At 46.1% G+C, this 22601-nt stretch overlaps 1 protein-coding gene across 5 annotated transcripts in view; it reads right to left on the bottom strand.

Moving 5' to 3' along the window:
• Nucleotides 1-22601, bottom strand: part of gtf3c2 (general transcription factor IIIC, polypeptide 2, beta) — a 36524-nt gene that overhangs the window by 8908 nt on the left and 5015 nt on the right. For all 5 annotated transcript variants that reach the window (XM_074615155.1, XM_074615158.1, XM_074615157.1 and 2 more), the window contains 14 exons: nucleotides 21008-21210; nucleotides 19335-19420; nucleotides 18695-18772; nucleotides 18385-18486; nucleotides 17314-17541; nucleotides 17094-17205; nucleotides 16886-17003; nucleotides 3932-3963; nucleotides 3639-3768; nucleotides 3029-3170; nucleotides 1743-1904; nucleotides 1566-1644; nucleotides 1182-1310; nucleotides 583-864 (listed from right to left, as the gene is read on the bottom strand). In XM_074615155.1, coding sequence (XP_074471256.1) covers nucleotides 583-864; nucleotides 1182-1310; nucleotides 1566-1644; nucleotides 1743-1904; nucleotides 3029-3170; nucleotides 3639-3768; nucleotides 3932-3963; nucleotides 16886-17003; nucleotides 17094-17205; nucleotides 17314-17541; nucleotides 18385-18486; nucleotides 18695-18772; nucleotides 19335-19420; nucleotides 21008-21210 — 1883 coding nt within the window. The remainder of the gene's footprint in view (nucleotides 1-582; nucleotides 865-1181; nucleotides 1311-1565; nucleotides 1645-1742; nucleotides 1905-3028; nucleotides 3171-3638; nucleotides 3769-3931; nucleotides 3964-16885; nucleotides 17004-17093; nucleotides 17206-17313; nucleotides 17542-18384; nucleotides 18487-18694; nucleotides 18773-19334; nucleotides 19421-21007; nucleotides 21211-22601) is intronic.

Raw genomic sequence — 22601 nt, 5'->3', positions numbered from 1 at the left:
ATATAACAGTAATAATAATATTAATAATAATAATATTATTATTATTATTAGCAGACCGTTGCTATGTATAGCTGGACTCTGGAGGACCGTTTTTGTGTGTCTGGACTGTAAACCAGAGTTTCAGCAGGAAGTGATGTAATAGTGATGTAATGATGTAATGGTGATGTAATAGTGATGTAATGGTGATGTAATGGTGATGTAATAGTGATGTAATGGTGATGTAATGGTGATGTAATAGCGGTGTAGTAGTGATGTAATAGTGGTGTAGTAGTGATGTAATGGCGATGTAATAGCGGTGTAGTAGTGATGTAATAGTGGTGTAGTAGTGATGTAATGGTGGTGTAGTAGTGATGTAATGGTGATGTAGTAGTGATGTAATGGTGATGTAGTAGTGAAGTAGTGATGTAATGGTGATGTAATAGTGATGTAATAGTGGTGTAGTAGTGATGTAATGGTGATGTAATAGTGATGTAATGGTGATGTAGTAGTGAAGTAGTGATGTAATGGTGATGTAATAGTGATGTAATGGTGATGTAATGGTGATGTAATAGTGATGTAATAGGTGGTGAGGACTGAACCCACCAGATCACAGTCTGTGTGGTGGAGCCAGAATCTCTTCACAGCCTCTCTGTACGGCTGGAACTGAAGAGGAGGACGTTCATCCGTTCTACGTCTTCCTCCAGTTCTTCTGTGTTCATGATGGTTTTGGTTTCCTGCTTCTGGTCCAGCATCCGGTCCAGCATCCGGTCCGTCTGTCTCTTCAACAGCATCTCCTCCCTCCTCCTCCTCCTCCTCGTCTCCTCCCATCTCTGGATCTTCCTCGTTAGTTGTATCGTGAGGAACCAGAGATGTGAAGTAGACGGGCTGCAGACAGGAACACAGGGACACAGGGACACAGGGACACAGGGAGACAGGGAGACAGGGAGACAGAGACACAGAGACACAGGGAGACAGGGTGACAGGGAGACAGGGAGACAGAGACACAGAGACACAGGGTGACAGGGACACAGGGACACAGGGACACAGGGACACAGGGACACAGGGACACAGGGACACAGGGACACAGGGACACAGGGACACAGGGACACAGGGACACACAGAGAGAGGAGAACCCGTTAGTAGAAGGAACCAGCATCAGCCCGCTGGTGGTTAAATGTCTGTAAAAAGATCGGTAAACTCACGAAGCGTCTCTCCAGGGTGCGTTTGACGTATTGAGGAGTGACGCCGATCTGAGGTAAGATGGCGAGGATCACCTCCCCGAGGCTGTCTGCCGTCACCACGCTGTTCATCCAGTCAGTGTACGAGATGGACTGAAAACAATCCGGATTAATCAGATATCTGTAGAGCTGTCCTCCACCAACACTAACCCATACTGATATCTATTAGTATTGATCAGTATCAATCAGTATTGATCAGTATTAATCAACATGATCCAGATTTAGATTCATCTGCAGTCCCTCCATTAATAAACTACTTTATAGTTATATATATATATATATATATATATATATAGTTTATAGTATAACGTTTGTTATGAACGCTCCACGATCACAGAACCTACTCACCCACAGAGTCCCGGTCCGAGGGACGGCGAAGATGGCCCGTAAGTTATGGTCAAAGTAATGAACTCCATGTGATCCATACCTGAATAATAATATAAACCAACAGAATGAATGGATGATCTGTATAGATATATCTGAATAGAGACTGCAGTGAGCAGTGAGAGGGGAGGCGGGTCTTACGCTGCGTAGGCGTTCTCCTGAGCCAATAGGAAGCCGGGAGCGTTCAGCGGCCAGTAGATCTCGTTGGTCAGGTAGCGTTTCTGAACGGTGACGGGGTCATGAGGTCTCCTCAGATCCCACGTCTTCACATAGCGGTCTTCTCCTGCCGTCACCAACAGGTACCTGACACACAATGACAAACAACAGATATATATACTATATAGATATCTATAGTATAAATCCATCTCTCCTACAGTGTGACCTCATCATCTCTCCTACAGTGTGACCTCATCATCTCTCCTACAGTGTGACCTCATCATCTCTCCTACAGTGTGACCTCATCATCTCTCCTACAGTGTGACCTCATCATCTCTCCTACAGTGTGACCTCATCATCTCTCCTACAGTGTGACCTCATCATCTCTCCTACAGTGTGACCTCAGCATCTCTCCTACAGTGTGACCTCATCATCTCTCCTAGTGTGACCTCATCATCTCTCCTACAGTGTGACCTCATCATCTCTCCTACAGTGTGACCTCATCATCTCTCCTACAGTGTGACCTCATCATCTCTCCTACAGTGTGACCTCATCATCTCTCCTACAGTGTGACCTCATCATCTCTCCTACAGTGTGACCTCATCATCTCTCCTAGTGTGACCTCATCATCTCTCCTACAGTGTGACCTCAGCATCTCTCCTACAGTGTGACCTCATCATCTCTCCTACAGTGTGACCTCATCATCTCTCCTACAGTGTGACCTCATCATCTCTCTGTAAACTGTCTTCATGTCCAGTGAAGGCGTTCACATCAGGTGACACCAGAAACATCCTACTAATAACTCCTTTAGGTGGGTTGTCAGCACTTTAAAAGATGATGCTGCAGATTTATTCCAGACTAGTGGAGCGGTTCAGGAGAGCATCAGAGGGAGACGACACGCCGACCGGCTCATATCAGACTCTTCATAAAGAGACAGTTCTGTTCCGGGATATTGGGTTAGCCCTCCGATGACCTCCATCTCTCTCCTCTTCTACATGAACATCAGCTGAGTAACGGAGCAGAGATACATCTCAGAGGGATGAAACTGTCTCTATGGGGGTTAAATGTTGACCTTTGATCACATGTTGGCCACTCAGTGTTCTCCACATACTCCATTACGTATTTTTACCGAAGTACAAGATGTGAGTACTTCTTCCACCTCTGTGTTCTAGTGAACGATTTAATCCTTATAGGTTGATATATAACTGGTTGTGTAGATACGGATGGTGATGACTCGGCATACAGGTGAGACCAGGTGTGAAAGAGCGTACCTGGAGGCGGGACAGAAGGCCAGGGCCCGGACGGCGTTGTCGTGAGCCAAGAGGCAGCGATAGGGCAGCAGGCTGAGCGACGGCGACTCTCGTACTCGCAACAGCGCCGACGTCGTGGACAGATTCCACAGACCGACTACACCTGGAGACAGAGAGAGGAGACACTGAGGTCATCTAACTGGAGACAGAGAGAGGAGACACTGAGATCATCTAACTGGAGACAGAGAGAGGAGACACTGAGGTCATCTAACTGGAGACAGAGAGAGGAGACACTGAGATCATCTAACTGGAGACAGAGAGAGGACACACTGAGTTTACAGAAACTAATTCCTGAAGACAGATGAATACAGGAGGAGGAGGAGGAGGAAGAGGAGGAGGAGGAGGAAGATGAGGAGGAGGAGGAGGAAGATGAGGAGGAGGAGGAGGAGGAGGAGGAGGAGGAGGAGGACGAGGATGATGAGGAGGAGGAGGAGAGGAGGATGAGGAGGAGGAGGATGAGGAGGTGGAGGAGGAGGAGGAGGAGGAGCTGAGGGGTGTTGAAGTGACAGAATAGAGAAGCATCCAGATGTTCCTGAGGGGATTCCATCCTGAATGAATCATCAGGTCGTACCATCATAGAACCCCACAGCCAGGATGTTGTGTGGTTTCTCAGGGGACCAGTCCATAGAGAGGACCTGTCCACTGCCTTCATGGCGAGGAGCTCTGAGGGATCCCAGCTTCAGTGTTACCACTCCCTCTGCCTGCAGAACACACACGCACGCACGCACGCACGCACGCACGCACGCACGCACACACACACACACACACACCTGTAAACCCTTTATACAGTATGGATTTGATAACCCAACAGGTGCAGCAGGTGGGCAGACTGTAAGCAGGTAAACATGTTTAATAAGAGCCTACCTGGTAAACCGGCAGCTGTTCACCGGCTTCTCCTGCAGAGACATCAATCACACCTGGTCAGCGTTTATTAGTAATGATAAATACAACTAAATAAACATAGGATGCAACGAGCAGAACGAAGAGCAGAACGAAGAGCAGAACAATGAGCAGAACGAAGAGCAGAACAATGAGCAGAACAACGAGCAGAAGGAAGAGCAGAAGGAAGAGCAGAACGAAGAGCAGAAGGAAGAGCAGAACAACGAGCAGAACAACGAGCAGAACGAAGAGCAGAAGGAAGAGCAGAACGAAGAGCAGAACGAAGAGCAGAACAAAGAGCAGAACAACGAGCAGAACGAAGAGCAGAACGAAGAGCAGAACGAAGAGCAGAACAAGGAGCAGAACAACGAGCAGAACGAAGAGCAGAACAACGAGCAGAAGGAAGAGCAGAACGAAGAGCAGAACGAAGAGCAGAACAAAGAGCAGAACAACGAGAAGAACAAAGAACAGATCGAAGAGCAGAACGAAGAGCAGAACGAAGAGCAGAACAACGAGCAGAACGAAGAGCAGAACAACGAGCAGAACAACGAGAGCAGAACAACGAGCAGAACAACGAGCGCAGAACAACGAGAGCAGAACAACGAGCAGAACAACGAGCGCAGAACAACGAGAGCAGAACAACGAGAGCAGAACAACGAGCAGAACAACGAGCGCAGAACAACGAGAGCAGAACAACGAGCAGAACAACGAGCGCAGAACAACGAGAGCAGAACAACGAGCAGAACAACGAGAGCAGAACGAGAGCAGAACAACGAGCAGAACAACGAGCAGAACAACGAGAGCAGAACAACGAGAGCAGAACAACGAGAGCAGAACAACGAGCAGAACAATGAGCGCAGAACAACGAGAGCAGAACAACGAGCAGAACAACGAGCGCAGAACAACGAGAGCAGAACAACGAGCAGAACAACGAGAGCAGAACGAGAGCAGAACAACGAGCAGAACAACGAGCAGAACAACGAGCGCAAAACAACGAGAGCAGAACAACGAGCAGAACAACGAGCGCAGAACAACGAGCGCAGAACGAGAGCAGAACAACGAGCGCAGAACAACGAGAGCAGAACAACGAGAGCAGAACGAGAGCAGAACAACGAGCAGAACAACGAGCGCAGAACAACGAGCAGAACAACGAGCGCAAAACAACGAGCGCAGAACAACGAGCGCAGAACAACGAGAGCAGAACGAGAGCAGAACGAGCAGAACAACGAGCAGAACAACGAGCGCAGAACAACGAGCGCAGAACGAGAGCAGAACAACGAGAGCAGAACAACGAGCAGAACAACGAGCGCAAAACAACGAGAGCAGAACAACGAGAGCAGAACAACGAGCGCAGAACAACGAGAGCAGAACAACGAGAGCAGAACAACGAGCGCAGAACAACGAGAGCAGAACAACGAGAGCAGAACGAGAGCAGAACAACGAGCGCAGAACAACGAGAGCAGAACAACGAGAGCAGAACAACGAGAGCAGAACAACGAGCAGAACCACTTGAGGAGTGATTCTGCTGTCCTGCCCCGACAATCACTGTTGTGTTTAATAGATGTAAAATCCAATAACCAAAGAAAAGGTGCCAGACGGATCCCCATCATTAGTTTCCTCTCCTCCTCCTCCAGAGTTCAGATCAATAGTGTCCTGCTCACTCTTCAACACCTTCCATCAACCTCAGAAAAACACACACTCACACTTTATACAAGCATCTAATGTCCTAAATCAAGTCCTAATGGTTGACCGTCCCAGACCAATGTTCAGACCAACGTCCAGACCAACGTTCAGACCAACATTCAGACCAACATTCAGACCAACGTTCAGACCAACGTTCAGACCAACGTCCAGACCAACGTCCAGACCAACATTCAGACCAACGTCCAGACCAACGTTCAGACCAACGTTCAGACCAACGTTCAGACCAACGTTCAGGCCAACGTTTAGACCAACGTTCAGACCAACGTTCAGACCAACGTTTAGACCAACATTCAGACCAACGTTCAGACCAACGTTCAGACCAACGTTCAACGTTCAGACCAACATTCAGACCAACGTTCGGACCAACGTTTAGACCAACATTCAACGTTCAGACCAACATTCAGACCAACGTTCAGACCAACGTTTAGACCAACATTCAGACCAACGTTTAGACCAACATTCAGACCAACGTTCAGACCAACGTTTAGACCAACGTTCAGACCAACGTTCAACGTTCAGACCAACGTTCAACGTTCAGACCAACATTCAGACCAACGTTCGGACCAACGTTTAGACCAACATTCAGACCAACGTTCAGACCAACGTTTAGACCAACATTCAGACCAACGTTCGGACCAACGTTTAGACCAACATTCAGACCAACGTCCAGACCAACATTCAGACCAAAGTTCAGACCAACGTTTAGACCAACATTCAGACCAATGTCCAGACCAACATTCAGACCAAAGTTCAGACCAACGTTTAGACCAACATTCAGACCAACGTTAAGACCAACATTCAGACCAACGTTCAACGTTCAGACCAACATTCAGACCAATGTTTAGACCAACATTCAGACCAACGTCCAGACCAACATTCAGACCAAAGTTCAGACCAACGTTTAGACCAACATTCAGACCAACGTTAAGACCAACATTCAGACCAACGTTCAACGTTCAGACCAACATTCAGACCAATGTTTAGACCAACATTCAGACCAACGTTCAACGTTCAGACCAACATTCAGACCAACGTTTAGACCAACATTCAGACCAACGTTCAGACCAACATTCAGACCAACGTTCAGACCAACATTCAGACCAACGTTCAGACCAACGTTTAGACCAACGTTCAGACCAACGTCCACACCAACATCTAGACCAACGTTCAGACCAACGTTTAGACCAACGTTCAGACCAACATTCAGACCAACGTTTAGACCATCGTTCAGACCAACGTCCACACCAACATCTAGACCAACGTCCAGACCAACATTCAGACCAACATTCAGACCAAAGTTTAGACCAACGTTCAGACCAACGTTCAGACCAACGTTCAGACCAACGTTTAGACCAACGTTCAGACCAACGTTCAGACCAACGTTCAGACCAATGTTCAGACAAACGTTCAGACCAACGTTTAGACCAACGTTCAACGTTCAGACCAACGTTTAGACCAACGTTCAACGTTCAGACCAACGTTCAGACCAACGTTCAACGTTTAGACCAACGTTCAGACCAACGTCCTGACCAACGTCCAGACCAACGTTCAACGTTTAGACCAACGTTTAGACCAACATTCAGACCAACGTTCAGACCAACGTTCAGACCAACGTTCAGACAAACGTTTAGACCAACGTTTAGACCAACATTCAGACCAACGTTCAACGTTCAGACCAACGTTTAGACCAACGTTCAACGTTTAGACCAACGTTTAGACCAACATTCAGACCAACGTTCAAATCAAATCAAATCAATTTATTTTTGTATAGCGTCAAATCACAACAGAAGTTATCTCAAGACGCTTTATATATAGAGCAGGTCTATGACTGTACACCATAGTTTAGAGACCCAACAGGATCCACCAAGCGCACTGTGGCCAGGAAAAACTCCCCGATTACTGGGAAGAAACCTGGAGCAGAACCGGGCGCAGGGCGGGCGGCCATCTGCCGAGACCGGAACAAACGTTCAGACCAACGTTCAACGTTCAGACCAACGTCCAGACCAACGTTTAGACCAACGTTCAACGTTTAGACCAACGTCCAGACCAACGTTTAGACCAACGTTCAACGTTTAGACCAACGTCCAGACCAACGTTTAGACCAACGTTCAACGTTTAGACCAACGTCCAGACCAACGTTTAGACCAACGTTCAACGTTTAGACCAACGTTCAGACCAACATTCAGACCAACGTTCAACGTCCAGACCAACGTCCAGACCAACGTTTAGACCAGGTGGGTGGAGGGTGGAAGGTGGAGGGTGGAGGGTGAATGGTGGATGGAGAGGGTGGTTGGTGCAGGGTGGAGGGTGCAGGGTGGAGGGTGGAGGGAGGAGGGTGCAGGGTGGAGGGTGGAGGGAGGAGGGTGGAGGGTGGAGGGAGGATTGGGCCTAAAACACTTCATCTTGGCCTTCCTGTGACCCCCCCGCCCCTCCACCCTCTCCCTCCACCCTCTCCCTCCCAGTGATGACTGACGGAGTCGGCTACAGGAGGTGTCAGACAGCGGAGCTTAAACTCAGCTTCCAACACTAACAACCGGCCCGGTGATGCATCTTCTTTGTCATTTCAATTATAGATCCTCGTCTGATGGAGAACGCCGCCGTAAATTATGTGAGTTCACGACGCCGTCTCACATTCTCCCTTTTGTCTGTTCCTCCTCCTCCTCCTCCTCCTCCTCCTCCTCCTCTCATTCATTCATTCATGGTGACGGGACAGACTGAAGTCATTTATAATTATCTGTCTCTAACAGCGGCGGGATAAACAACCCTTTAACCCGTCCAAGACAATTCCACCTTTAACCCTTCGGCTGATAGCGACGCTCACACACATCCCTTCCCCTCGTGGTCGTGTCAGATAGCTAATCTGCATTCAATTAGTGCTCATCATGTCGGGCTGAGAGAGGACAGAAGTTACAACCTGATTCTCTGCTCATTTTTCACTTGGTTAACTCTCCCCCACCCCCGCCTCTCTGGGACTCCACATTAATCCTCCAGATTCAGAATCCACTGCAGGTCAGCAGCTCAAAGTCCTCCAGACGCACCAGTTATTAAATGAAAGCATCCCTGAAGTCCCCAGATCATTTACAGTTTAAGAAGAATATGTTTAATAACTGCTCCGGTTACAGCCCAGTTCAGACTCCACGATAACAGCCCAGTTCAGACTCCACGATAACAGCCCGATTACAGTCCAGTTCAGACTCCACGATAACAGCCCGATTACAGCCAAGTTCAGACTCCACGATAACAGCCCGATTACAGCCCAGTTCAGACTCCACGATAACAGCCCGATTACAGCCCAGTTCAGACTCCACGATAACAGCCCGATTACAGCCCAGTTCAGACTCCACGATAACAGCCCGATTACAGCTAAGTTCAGACTCCACGATATCAGCCCAGTTCAGACTCCACGATAACAGCCCGATTACAGCCCAGTTCAGACTCCACGATATCAGCCCAGTTCAGACTCCACGATAACAGCCCGGTTCAGACTCCACGATAACAGCCCGATTACAGCCCAGTTCAGACTCCACGATAACAGCCCGATTACAGCTCAGTTCAGACTCCAGGATATCAGCCCAGTTCAGACTCCATGATATCAGCCCGGTTACAGCCCAGTTCAGACTCCACGATATCAGCCCGGTTACAGCCCAGTTCAGACTCCACGATAACAGCTCGGTTACAGCCCGGTTCAGACTCCACGATATCAGCCCGGTTCAGACTCCACGATAACAGCCCGGTTACAGCCCGGTTCAGACTCCATGATAACAGCCCGGTTTCAGCCCGTTTCCCTCATTGTAAAATAAAGCGGAGTCTGTTATTATCTAATAATTAATCTAAATATTAACACATGAATGACTGCATCTATAACGGAGATCTGAAACCAGACTAGAGGCAGTGCTGCGATTATTACACCTCTGGATCAGATCATCAACTTATACGAGTTATAGATGAATAATAAAACTGATGTATGATCAAAATAAATACTGATTAGTGCAGAAGAGATGAGTGGTGATTATATATTATATAGGTTTAAAAGGAGCCGTGTGGAGGATCTGCTGCTTTTCTTAAGGAAACTCTCAGGTATAATTAAAAGAATATCTGCATTCTTCACTGAAGTATTGTTCACTATCAGAGTACAGACCTGAGATCAGCTCCAGAACTCAGGCTGAATCTACTGACATCAGGTTTACCACACACGCACGCACGCACGCACGCACGCACGCACGCCACGGTTCAGTGTATGATGGATGTAGCCGATAAACCTCCCATTAATCTCATTCATACAGTCTTCTATCAGCAGAGCTCCAGAGGAGGCTGACGCAGTGGAGTCTGAATGGACCGCCACCATTCATCCGTACATATATATATATATATATATATATATACATATAGAACAAGGAACAGAGGAACACACTGCAGCAGAGCTACTGTCACAGTCAGCAGCTGGCTGGAGTTCAGCCAGATGTGAACAAATAGTCCAGCTGTTCACTATTACCATGATCCAGAAACCACCATGAGGCTATACAGCAGTTCTATAGTCCTGTACTGCAGTTCTATAGTCCTGTACTGCAGTTCTATAGTCCTGTACTGTAGTTCTATAGTCCTGTACTGCAGTTCTATAGTCCTGTAAAGCAGTTCTATAGTCCTGTACAGCAGTTCTATAGTCCTGTACTGCAGTTCTATAGTCCTGTACTGCAGTTCTATAGTCCTGTACTGCAGTTCTATAGTCCTGTAAAGCAGTTCTATAGTCCTGTACTGCAGTTCTATAGTCCTGTACAGCAGTTCTATAGTCCTGTACTGCAGTTCTATAGTCCTGTACTGCAGTTCTATAGTCCTGTAAAGCAGTTCTATAGTCCTGTACTGTAGTTCTATAGTCCTGTACTGCAGTTCTATAGTCCTGTACAGCAGTTCTATAGTCCTGTAAAGCAGTTCTATAGTCCTGTACTGCAGTTCTATAGTCCTGTAAAGCAGTTCTATAGTCCTGTACAGCAGTTCTATAGTCCTATACTGTAGTTCTATAGTCCTGTAAAGCAGTTCTATAGTCCTGTACTGCAGTTCTATAGTCCTGTAAAGCAGTTCTATAGTCCTGTACAGCAGTTCTATAGTCCTGTACTGTAGTTCTATAGTCCTGTACTGTAGTTCTATAGTCCTGTACTGCAGTTCTATAGTCCTGTACTGCAGTTCTATAGTCCTGTACAGCAGTTCTATAGTCCTGTAAAGCAGTTCTATAGTCCTGTACAGCAGTTCTATAGTCCTGTACTGTAGTTCTATAGTCCTATAAAGCAGTTCTATAGTCCTGTACTGCAGTTCTATAGTCCTGTAAAGCAGTTCTATAGTCCTGTACTGCAGTTCTATAGTGCTGTAAAGCAGTTCTATAGTCCTGTACAGCAGTTCTATAGTCCTATAAAACAGTTCTATAGTCCTGTACTGCAGTTCTATAGTCCTGTAAAGCAGTTCTATAGTCCTGTAAAGCAGTTCTATAGTCCTGTACTGCAGTTCTATAGTCCTGTAAAGCAGTTCTATAGTCCTGTACTGTAGTTCTATAGTCCTGTACTGTAGTTCTATAGTCCTGTACAGCAGTTCTATAGTCCTGTACAGCAGTTCTATAGTCCTGTACAGCAGTTCTATAGTCCTGTACTGTAGTTCTATAGTCCTGTACTGTAGTTCTATAGTCCTGTAAAGCAGTTCTATAGTCCTGTACTGCAGTTCTATAGTCCTGTACTGCAGTTCTATAGTCCTGTAAAGCAGTTCTATAGTCCTGTACTGTAGTTCTATAGTCCTGTAAAGCAGTTCTATAGTCCTGTACTGTAGTTCTATAGTCCTGTACTGCAGTTCTATAGTCCTGTACTGCAGTTCTATAGTCCTGTAAAGCAGTTCTATAGTCCTGTACTGTAGTTCTATAGTCCTGTAAAGCAGTTCTATAGTCCTGTACTGTAGTTCTATAGTCCTGTACTGCAGTTCTATAGTCCTGTAAAGCAGTTCTATAGTCCTGTACTGTAGTTCTATAGTCCTGTACTGCAGTTCTATAGTCCTGTACAGCAGTTCTATAGTCCTGTACTGCAGTTCTATAGTCCTGTACAACAGTTCTATAGTCCTGTACAGCAGTTCTATAGTCCTGTACTGCAGTTCTATAGTCCTGTACAGCAGTTCTATAGTCCTGTACTGCAGTTCTATAGTCCTGTACAGCAGTTCTATAGTCCTGTACTGCAGTTCTATAGTCCTGTACTGCAGTTCTATAGTCCTGTAAAGCAGTTCTATAGTCCTGTACTGTAGTTCTATAGTCCTGTACTGCAGTTCTATAGTCCTGTACAGCAGTTCTATAGTCCTGTAAAGCAGTTCTATAGTCCTGTACTGCAGTTCTATAGTCCTGTAAAGCAGTTCTATAGTCCTGTACAGCAGTTCTATAGTCCTATACTGTAGTTCTATAGTCCTGTAAAGCAGTTCTATAGTCCTGTACTGCAGTTCTATAGTCCTGTAAAGCAGTTCTATAGTCCTGTACAGCAGTTCTATAGTCCTGTACTGTAGTTCTATAGTCCTGTACTGTAGTTCTATAGTCCTGTACTGCAGTTCTATAGTCCTGTACTGCAGTTCTATAGTCCTGTACAGCAGTTCTATAGTCCTGTAAAGCAGTTCTATAGTCCTGTACAGCAGTTCTATAGTCCTGTACTGTAGTTCTATAGTCCTATAAAGCAGTTCTATAGTCCTGTACTGCAGTTCTATAGTCCTGTAAAGCAGTTCTATAGTCCTGTACTGCAGTTCTATAGTGCTGTAAAGCAGTTCTATAGTCCTGTACAGCAGTTCTATAGTCCTATAAAACAGTTCTATAGTCCTGTACTGCAGTTCTATAGTCCTGTAAAGCAGTTCTATAGTCCTGTAAAGCAGTTCTATAGTCCTGTACTGCAGTTCTATAGTCCTGTAAAGCAGTTCTATAGTCCTGTACTGTAGTTCTATAGTCCTGTACTGTAGTTCTATAGTCCTGTACAGCAGTTCTATAGTCCTGTACAGCAGTTCTATAGTCCTGTACAGCAGTTCTATAGTCCTGTACTGTAGTTCTATAGTCCTGTACTGTAGTTCTATAGTCCTGTAAAGCAGTTCTATAGTCCTGTACTGCAGTTCTATAGTCCTGTACTGTAGTTCTATAGTCCTGTAAAGCAGTTCTATAGTCCTGTACTGTAGTTCTATAGTCCTGTACTGCAGTTCTATAGTCCTGTAAAGCAGTTCTATAGTCCTGAACTGCAGTTCTATAGTCCTGTACTGCAGTTCTATAGTCCTGTACTGCAGTTCTATAGTCCTGTACAGCAGTTCTATAGTCCTGTACAGCAGTTCTATAGTCCTGTACAGCAGTTCTATAGTCCTGTACTGCAGTTCTATAGTCCTGTACTGCAGTTCTATAGTCCTGTACAGCAGTTCTATAGTCCTGTACTGCAGTTCTATAGTCCTGTACTGCAGTTCTATAGTCCTGTAAAGCAGTTCTATAGTCCTGTACTGTAGTTCTATAGTCCTGTAAAGCAGTTCTATAGTCCTGTACAGCAGTTCTATAGTCCTGTACTGCAGTTCTATAGTCCTGTACTGCAGTTCTATAGTCCTGTACTGTAGTTCTATAGTCCTGTACTGCAGTTCTATAGTCCTGTACAGCAGTTCTATAGTCCTGTACTGCAGTTCTATAGTCCTGTACAGCAGTTCTATAGTCCTGTACTGCAGTTCTATAGTCCTGTACTGCAGTTCTATAGTCCTGTAAAGCAGTTCTATAGTCCTGTACTGTAGTTCTATAGTCCTGTACTGCAGTTCTATAGTCCTGTACAGCAGTTCTATAGTCCTGTAAAGCAGTTCTATAGTCCTGTACTGCAGTTCTATAGTCCTGTAAAGCAGTTCTATAGTCCTGTACAGCAGTTCTATAGTCCTATACTGTAGTTCTATAGTCCTGTAAAGCAGTTCTATAGTCCTGTACTGCAGTTCTATAGTCCTGTAAAGCAGTTCTATAGTCCTGTACAGCAGTTCTATAGTCCTGTACTGTAGTTCTATAGTCCTGTACTGTAGTTCTATAGTCCTGTACTGCAGTTCTATAGTCCTGTACTGCAGTTCTATAGTCCTGTACAGCAGTTCTCTAGTCCTGTAAAGCAGTTCTATAGTCCTGTACAGCAGTTCTATAGTCCTGTACTGTAGTTCTATAGTCCTATAAAGCAGTTCTATAGTCCTGTACTGCAGTTCTATAGTCCTGTAAAGCAGTTCTATAGTCCTGTACTGCAGTTCTATAGTGCTGTAAAGCAGTTCTATAGTCCTGTACAGCAGTTCTATAGTCCTATAAAACAGTTCTATAGTCCTGTACTGCAGTTCTATAGTCCTGTAAAGCAGTTCTATAGTCCTGTACTGTAGTTCTATAGTCCTGTAAAGCAGTTCTATAGTCCTGTACAGCAGTTCTATAGTCCTGTACTGCAGTTCTATAGTCCTGTACTGCAGTTCTATAGTCCTGTAAAGCAGTTCTATAGTCCTGTACTGTAGTTCTATAGTCCTGTAAAGCAGTTCTATAGTCCTGTACTGTAGTTCTATAGTCCTGTACTGCAGTTCTATAGTCCTGTAAAGCAGTTCTATAGTCCTGTACTGTAGTTCTATAGTCCTGTACTGTAGTTCTATAGTCCTGTACAGCAGTTCTATAGTCCTGTACAGCAGTTCTATAGTCCTGTACAGCAGTTCTATAGTCCTGTACTGTAGTTCTATAGTCCTGTACTGTAGTTCTATAGTCCTGTAAAGCAGTTCTATAGTCCTGTACTGCAGTTCTATAGTCCTGTACTGCAGTTCTATAGTCCTGTAAAGCAGTTCTATAGTCCTGTACTGTAGTTCTATAGTCCTGTAAAGCAGTTCTATAGTCCTGTACAGCAGTTCTATAGTCCTGTACTGCAGTTCTATAGTCCTGTACTGCAGTTCTATAGTCCTGTACTGCAGTTCTATAGTCCTGTACTGCAGTTCTATAGTCCTGTACTGTAGTTCTATAGTCCTGTAAAGCAGTTCTATAGTCCTGTACAGCAGTTCTATAGTCCTGTAAAGCAGTTCTATAGTCCTGTAAAGCAGTTCTATAGTCCTGTACTGTAGTTCTATAGTCCTGTAAAGCAGTTCTATAGTCCTGTACAGCAGTTCTATAGTCCTGTAAAGCAGTTCTATAGTCCTGTAAAGCAGTTCTATAGTCCTGTACTGTAGTTCTATAGTCCTGTACTGTAGTTCTATAGTCCTGTACTGCAGTTCTATAGTCCTGTAAAGCAGTTCTATAGTCCTGTACTGTAGTTCTATAGTCCTGTACTGCAGTTCTATAGTCCTGTACAGCAGTTCTATAGTCCTGTACTGCAGTTCTATAGTCCTGTACAACAGTTCTATAGTCCTGTACAGCAGTTCTATAGTCCTGTACTGCAGTTCTATAGTCCTGTACAGCAGTTCTATAGTCCTGTACTGCAGTTCTATAGTCCTGTACAGCAGTTCTATAGTCCTGTACTGCAGTTCTATAGTCCTGTACAGCAGTTCTATAGTCCTGTACTGCAGTTCTATAGTCCTGTAAAGCAGTTCTATAGTCCTGTACTGTAGTTCTATAGTCCTGTACTGTAGTTCTATAGTCCTGTACTGCAGTTCTATAGTCCTGTACAGCAGTTCTATAGTCCTGTACTGTAGTTCTATAGTCCTGTACTGCAGTTCTATAGTCCTGTAAAGCAGTTCTATAGTCCTGTACTGTAGTTCTATAGTCCTGTACAGCAGTTCTATAGTCCTGTACTGTAGTTCTATAGTCCTGTACAGCAGTTCTATAGTCCTGTACTGTAGTTCTATAGTCCTGTACTGCAGTTCTATAGTCCTGTACAGCAGTTCTATAGTCCTGTACTGCAGTTCTATAGTCCTGTAAAGCAGTTCTATAGTCCTGTACTGTAGTTCTATAGTCCTGTACTGTAGTTCTATAGTCCTGTACTGCAGTTCTATAGTCCTGTACAGCAGTTCTATAGTCCTGTACTGCAGTTCTATAGTCCTGTACAGCAGTTCTATAGTCCTGTACTGCAGTTCTATAGTCCTGTAAAGCAGTTCTATAGTCCTGTACAGCAGTTCTATAGTCCTGTACTGCAGTTCTATAGTCCTGTACTGCAGTTCTATAGTCCTGTAAAGCAGTTCTATAGTCCTGTACTGCAGTTCTATAGTCCTGTACAGCAGTTCTATAGTCCTGTACTGCAGTTCTATAGTCCTGTACTGTAGTTCTATAGTCCTGTAAAGCAGTTCTATAGTCCTGTACTGTAGTTCTATAGTCCTGTACTGCAGTTCTATAGTCCTGTACTGCAGTTCTATAGTCCTGTACTGCAGTTCTATAGTCCTGTACAGCAGTTCTATAGTCCTGTACTGCAGTTCTATAGTCCTGTAAAGCAGTTCTATAGTCCTGTACTGTAGTTCTATAGTCCTGTACTGTAGTTCTATAGTCCTGTACTGCAGTTCTATAGTCCTGTACAGCAGTTCTATAGTCCTGTACTGCAGTTCTATAGTCCTGTACAGCAGTTCTATAGTCCTGTACTGCAGTTCTATAGTCCTGTACAGCAGTTCTATAGTCCTGTACTGTAGTTCTATAGTCCTGTACTGTAGTTCTATAGTCCTGTACAGCAGTTCTATAGTCCTGTAAAGCAGTTCTATAGTCCTGTACTGTAGTTCTATAGTCCTGTACTGTAGTTCTATAGTCCTGTACAGCAGTTCTATAGTCCTGTACAGCAGTTCTATAGTCCTGTACTGTAGTTCTATAGTCCTGTACTGTAGTTCTATAGTCCTGTACTGTAGTTCTATAGTCCTGTACAGCAGTTCTATAGTCCTGTACTGTAGTTCTATAGTCCTGTACTGTAGTTCTATAGTCCTGTACAGCAGTTCTATAGTCCTGTACTGTAGTTCTATAGTCCTGTACAGCAGTTCTATAGTCCTGTACAGCAGTTCTATAGTCCTGTACAGCAGTTCTATAGTCCTGTACAGCAGTTCTATAGTCCTGTACAGCAGTTCTATAGTCCTGTACAGCAGTTCTATAACTGACTCCTGGCTTCAGAAAGACAACACTGCCCTCTACTGACCAGAGGACACACCTCACTGTCTGGATCAGAGTTATTATAGAGACACTACGACACTACTACTAGTATATACTATATACTATATACTATATATAGTTATTATACAGTATATACTATGATATACTAGTATATATTATATAACGTGATTCTACAGTAGGAGTCGGAGGCGTACCGGAGGTAGAGGGCTGGTAGGTGGACAGCAGGGCGTCGGGGTGTGGGAGGCTGTAGATGGTGACCACACCGCTGGAGGTGGCCACGGCCAGGAGACCCAGTCTGGGCAGGAGAGGAGCCTTTGAGTGGGGGGGGGGGGTAAACATGGTTACAGGTAACGCCAGACTGAACAGGTGAGTACTGGCTGATGTCAGTGGGACTCCTCTCACCTTCCTGCCGGCGCCGGGCGGCTCCCAGCCTCCTGAAGGACACCACTTCAGATGCCAGACGAAGCCTTTGTCCTGGGCCAGGCCGTAGGACAGGGCTGGCCGGGAGTCCGGTCTGCAGAGACGGCACGAGACAAACGGATCAGTGGACCGCTCGGTAGAACGGGCAGAGGTATAGGACCTTTCGTCCAGAACATATGAGGACCATCCTCTCCAGCGGTACCTGGTGTTGTACTCCAGCGGGCCCAGGTCCCACAGCTGAACCAGTCCAGGTCCACCGTACGTCCTGTTGACGTAGTGGCGGTCGTCCATCCCTCGGTGGCAGGCCACGGCGAGGTACTGGGACGCCGGAGCACCGTCCGGAGTGGGACACCACTCCATGGCCCAGACCGGTCCACCTGCGTACAGCAACATGTCCCAGCGGTCCGGGTGAGCCGGCGCCGACGTGAACCTGTTGGTCAGTTTTATATAACAAGAACAAATGAGGACTTCACTTTAAAAACACCAAATCAGACTTCTAAAGTCGGTCTGGACCTGCGACATGGAAGACTCTCTGCTCTCACCAAAGCCACAAAGCCACCAGACTCCATTCATAAAGACACAGGAATACTCCCTCTCAGGACACGGTGAGATGGTCTACGGCTGGTCTACGGCTGGTCTACGGCTGGTCTACGGCTGGTCTACGGCTGGTCTGCCGCTGGTCTACGGCTGGTCTACGGCTGGTCTGCCGCTGGTCTACGGCTGGTCTACGGCTGGTCTGCCGCTGGTCTACGGCTGGTCTGCCGCTGGTCTACGGCTGGTCTACGGCTGGTCTACGGCTGGTCTGCCGCTGGTCTGCCGCTGGTCTACGGCTGGTCTACGGCTGGTCTACCGCTGGTCTACGGCTGGTCTACGGCTGGTCTACGGCTGGTCTACGGCTGGTCTACCGCTAGTCTACGGCTGGTCTACGGCTGGTCTGCCGCTGGTCTACGGCTGGTCTACCGCTGGTCTACGGCTGGTCTACCGCTGGTCTACCGCTAGTCTACGGCTGGTCTACCGCTGGTCTGGTCTACGGACCATCAGGTCTACGGTCCAGACCAGCCGTAGACCAGCAGCTCCTGGTGGCTTTGGTGAGAGCATAGATAACATCTTCAGTTCCTCCTCAGAAACGTCTGTCTGACAGCGAGGTGAAAGTATTGTAAATACAGCGTACACTAACTGATAAGGACTTAGGATACTACTGTAGTAATACACTGACTCTGGATCAGAACCTCATAGAACCTCATAGAACCTCAGGGATCTAGTAAAGTCTAACCTGGGGAGTGTTTGCAGCGGCGTCTCCTCTTTACTGAGTCCTTCTCTGGACACTCTGAAAGCAGCCGAGCGACGCTGCTGAGGCAGGTACTTCTCCACATCACTGAAGAACACACACACACGCACACGCACACGCACACGTGAAAGCAGCGGCTACATACATGTAATAAATGTTGTGTCATTGTTTTACTAACGGTCTGTATCTACTGTATGTGCTTTACTAGAGCTGTCCTCCACCTCTCTAACTGTAAATCAACTGATCCATCAGTCCACTAAATCAATACGAGTGATTAAGGTTAAAGGTGAACTACCTCAGTGGGAGGAGGGTCCAGGCGCTGGTGGAGGGGATCCAGTCTGGGAACACCCAGCTGCTGTGGTGCTCCTCCCGGCTGGAAGATCATAAACATAATAATATAATAATAATAATAACAACAATAATAAAAATAAAATAATAATAATAATAATAATAAAATAATAATAATAAAATAATACCAATAATAATAAAATAATAATAATAAAATAATATTAATAATAATAAAATAATAATATTAATAATAATAATAAAAAAAAAAAAAACAATAATAATAAAATTACAAAATAATAATAATAAAATAATATTATTAATAATAATAATAATAAAATAATAATAATAAAATAATATTAATAATAATAATAATAAAAATAATAATAAAATAATAATATTAATAATAACAATAATAATAAAATAATATTAATAATAATATTAATAAAATAATAATAATAATAATACGTCACAAACACACACAACAATCAGTTTAGTGACCAACTACTTGTTTGTTCCAGTGTTGTTTTACACACCAGAGTCACTGAATTAGCTGAGTTAGTTTATTATGATATTATTATTATGGGTTAGTCATAAAGTCATGAAGTGATAAAGAGCAGCAGACTGCAGCAGTGAGCGGAGGTACTTACAACCTCTTGGTGGTCTCAGCGGCGTCCCACACGGCTCTCATCACGTTGGCGGTGAGCCCGTTGGAGGTTTTGGGATTGGGACCCGTCTGCAGGACAAAAGGAGAACCGTCAGTCTAACCGTCCTCATCACGTCCTCATCACGTCTCACTGGACAGATTCACATCAGGCTGACACTAACCAGGATCCTCTCCAGGAATCCATCAGTAGTCTGGTTTATTAAATGGTGATAATGTCTGTCAGTGTTTCCTAAAGCTCAACATGATGTCCTCCAACGTCTCAAAGACATTCAGTTCACCGTCACAGAGGACAGACACCAGGAAACATTCACATTTAACGAGCTGCAGTCAGAGAAATGACTCAAACTGATGAATTGATTATTAAATAGTTGAAAACTAATGGATTAATCGCTGCAGCTCTGATCGTGATGAAGAATCGTAATCTCAGTATTGAACAAAATAACGGTGATTATCATTCTTACATTATCGTGCAGGCTTATAGAGGAAAGTATTATTAATATATATAATATAACGAGCTGCAGTCAGAGAATTTAGACTCTTTCTTTCTCTTTAAACTTCCTGTTAGTAACTTGTTCCAGGTATAAATCATTGCTGGTCGGTGTCTCATGGTCTCTCGTGTGTCTCGTGGTCTCTCGTGTGTCTCGTGGTCTCTCGTGTGTCTCGTGGTCTCTCGTGTGTCTCATGGTCTCTCGTGTGTCTCCTGGTCTCTCGTGTGTCTCATGGTCTCTCGTGTGTCTCATGGTCTCTCGTGTGTCTCATGGTCTCTCGTGTGTCTCATGGTCTCTCGTGTGTCTCATGGTCTCTCGTGTGTCTCCGCTGTTCAGACTCAGACTCCAACACAAACTCCAGTAAAGCACTAAAACCTCTTGGTTGTATCTAGTGAAGCTGTTAAACAGTGTTGGCCGCGGTCGGAGGACGCGGGGGAGACCGTAGCTTTGGTCTCCAGGACCGGAGTCTCTGCTCCTCTGCTCCTCTGCCTGCCTTCACTCACACACCGCGCTCCTTCTCTCTCTCTCTCTCTCCACCTCTCACGTGCATGCTGCTCACTCCACACTGCAGAAGAGTTAGTTTAGCTCTGAGAATATCTAGTGAATGTTCAGTGGACGTTTGTGCAGAAATAACTGCTGCAGCTCCTCCAGACCAACAGAGGTTTCCCGTGTCTTGTGAAGTGACGGGGCTCCGCAGAGAGAAACGTTATCGTCTCCCCCGTTCCCTCCGGCCGCGGTCGGGAGGCTGAGGCGGGAAAAGCCAACACTAGGATCAGCATTGATTCATGGAGAGACCTTGGTCTGGTCAGCTAACATTACTGCCAAGCAGCTGAAATATAGAGTGATATTGTGCTTTTAGCTGACGTGTGTCTCCTCACTGTGTTGAGCGATGCTCCTTCATGTCTATGTAGAGCGAGCACAAGCGCCAGCAACAGGACGCTGACTTTAGTTGACTTAACGGACACAGGTGAAGCTGTTAACAAGACATTTAGGATTCTAACAGGCCCTTTAAACATGACTTAAAAATGGAAATAGTTGGTGTAGTATATAGTATAATCTAATCTATCTAGTCTAATCTAATCTCATGTAACTCAGTAATGGTCCCTGAGTTGGTTCTCCGTATCACGGTGTTTCAGGAGGTGATGAGAACCATTAAGACTCTACTAACATGGCCTCTGTTGACGTGAAACGCTGCTGGACTTCGTCCAGCTGTCCCCGAGTCAGAGTCGGAGTTCTCTGCTTCCTCCTCTTCCCCCTCCATCTCCTCAGCCTCTTCCTCCTCTTCCTCTTCTTCAACATCTGGAACAAAGTCCTCATCTCCTGCAGCATCACCGTCAGAGTCACAGCGCTTCCTCTTTGGGCCTCGACGTCCTGCAGGAGGGAAGACAACAGGCTGCTCATCCTCACCGCCATCATCACTGATCACTGATCACTGATCACTAATCAAACTCAGCTTCATGTCTATACATCAATATATAATATATATATTATATATATATATATATATATAATATATATAAGAGGAGGAGGAGGATGGAAAAGCCTCCTCTTGAGGAGGTGGAGGAGGAGGATGAGGATGAGGATGAGAGGATGAGGAGGAGAGGAGGAGGAGGATGAGAGGAGGAGGATGAGGAGGATGAGGATGAGAGGATGAGGAGGAGAGGAGGAGGAGGATGAGAGGAGGAGGAGGATGAGGATGAGGATGAGAGGATGAGGATGAGAGGATGAGGAGGAGAGGAGGAGGAGGATGAGGAGGATGAGGATGAGAGGATGAGGAGGAGAGGAGGAGAAGAGGAGGGGAGGAGGAAGATGAGGAGGAGGATGAGGATGAGAGGATGAGGAGGAGAGGAGGAGAGGAGGAGGAGGATGAGGAGGAGGAGGAGGATGAGAGGATGAGGAGAGGAGGAGGAGGATGAGAGGGTGAGGAGGAGAGGAGGAGGATGAGAGGAGGAGAGGAGGAGGAGGAGGATGAGGATGAGAGGATGAGGAGGAGGAGAGGAGGAGAGGAGGAGCATGAGGAGGAGGAGGATGAGAGGATGAGGAGGAGAGGAGGAGGATGAGGATGAGGAGGAGAAGAGGAGGGGAGGAGGAAGATGAGGAGGAGGATGAGGAGGATGAGGAGGAGGAGAGGAGGAGAGGAGGAGGATGATGAGGAGGAGGAGGAGGAGAGGAGGAGAGGAGGAGGATGATGAGGAGGAGAGGAGGAGAGGAGGAGAGGAGAGGAGGAGAGGAGGAGGATGAGGATGAGAGGATGAGGAGAGGAGGAGGAGGAAGAGGATGAGAGGATGAGGAGGAGGAGAGGAGGAGAGGAGGAGCATGAGGAGGAGGAGGATGAGAGGATGAGGAGGAGAGGAGGAGGATGAGGATGAGAGGATGAGGAGGAGAAGAGGAGGGGAGGAGGAAGATGAGGAGGAGGAGGAGGAGGATGAGAGGATGAGGAGGAGAGGGGAGAGGAGGAGGATGATGAGGAGGAGGATGAGGAGGAGGAGGATGAGAGGATGAGGAGGATGAGGATGAGAGGATGAGGAGGAGGAGGAGGAGGAGAGGAGGAGGAGGATGAGAGGATGAGGAGGAAGAGGAAGAGGAAGAGGAGGAGGAAGAGGATGAGGAGGAGGAGGAGGAAGAGGAGGAGGAGGAGGAAGAGGAGGAGGAAGAGGATGAGGAGGAGGAAGAGGATGAGGAGGAGGAAGAGGAGGAGGAAGAGGATGAGGAGGAGGATGAGGAGGAGGAAGAGGATGAGGAGGAGGATGAGGAGGAGGAAG

This window comes from Sebastes fasciatus, chromosome 18 (assembly GCF_043250625.1).
Source record: "Sebastes fasciatus isolate fSebFas1 chromosome 18, fSebFas1.pri, whole genome shotgun sequence".
Lineage (NCBI taxonomy): Eukaryota > Metazoa > Chordata > Actinopteri > Perciformes > Sebastidae > Sebastes > Sebastes fasciatus.
Note: the sequence above shows the minus strand (reverse complement) of the source record. Positions and strands in the feature narration are given on the sequence as shown.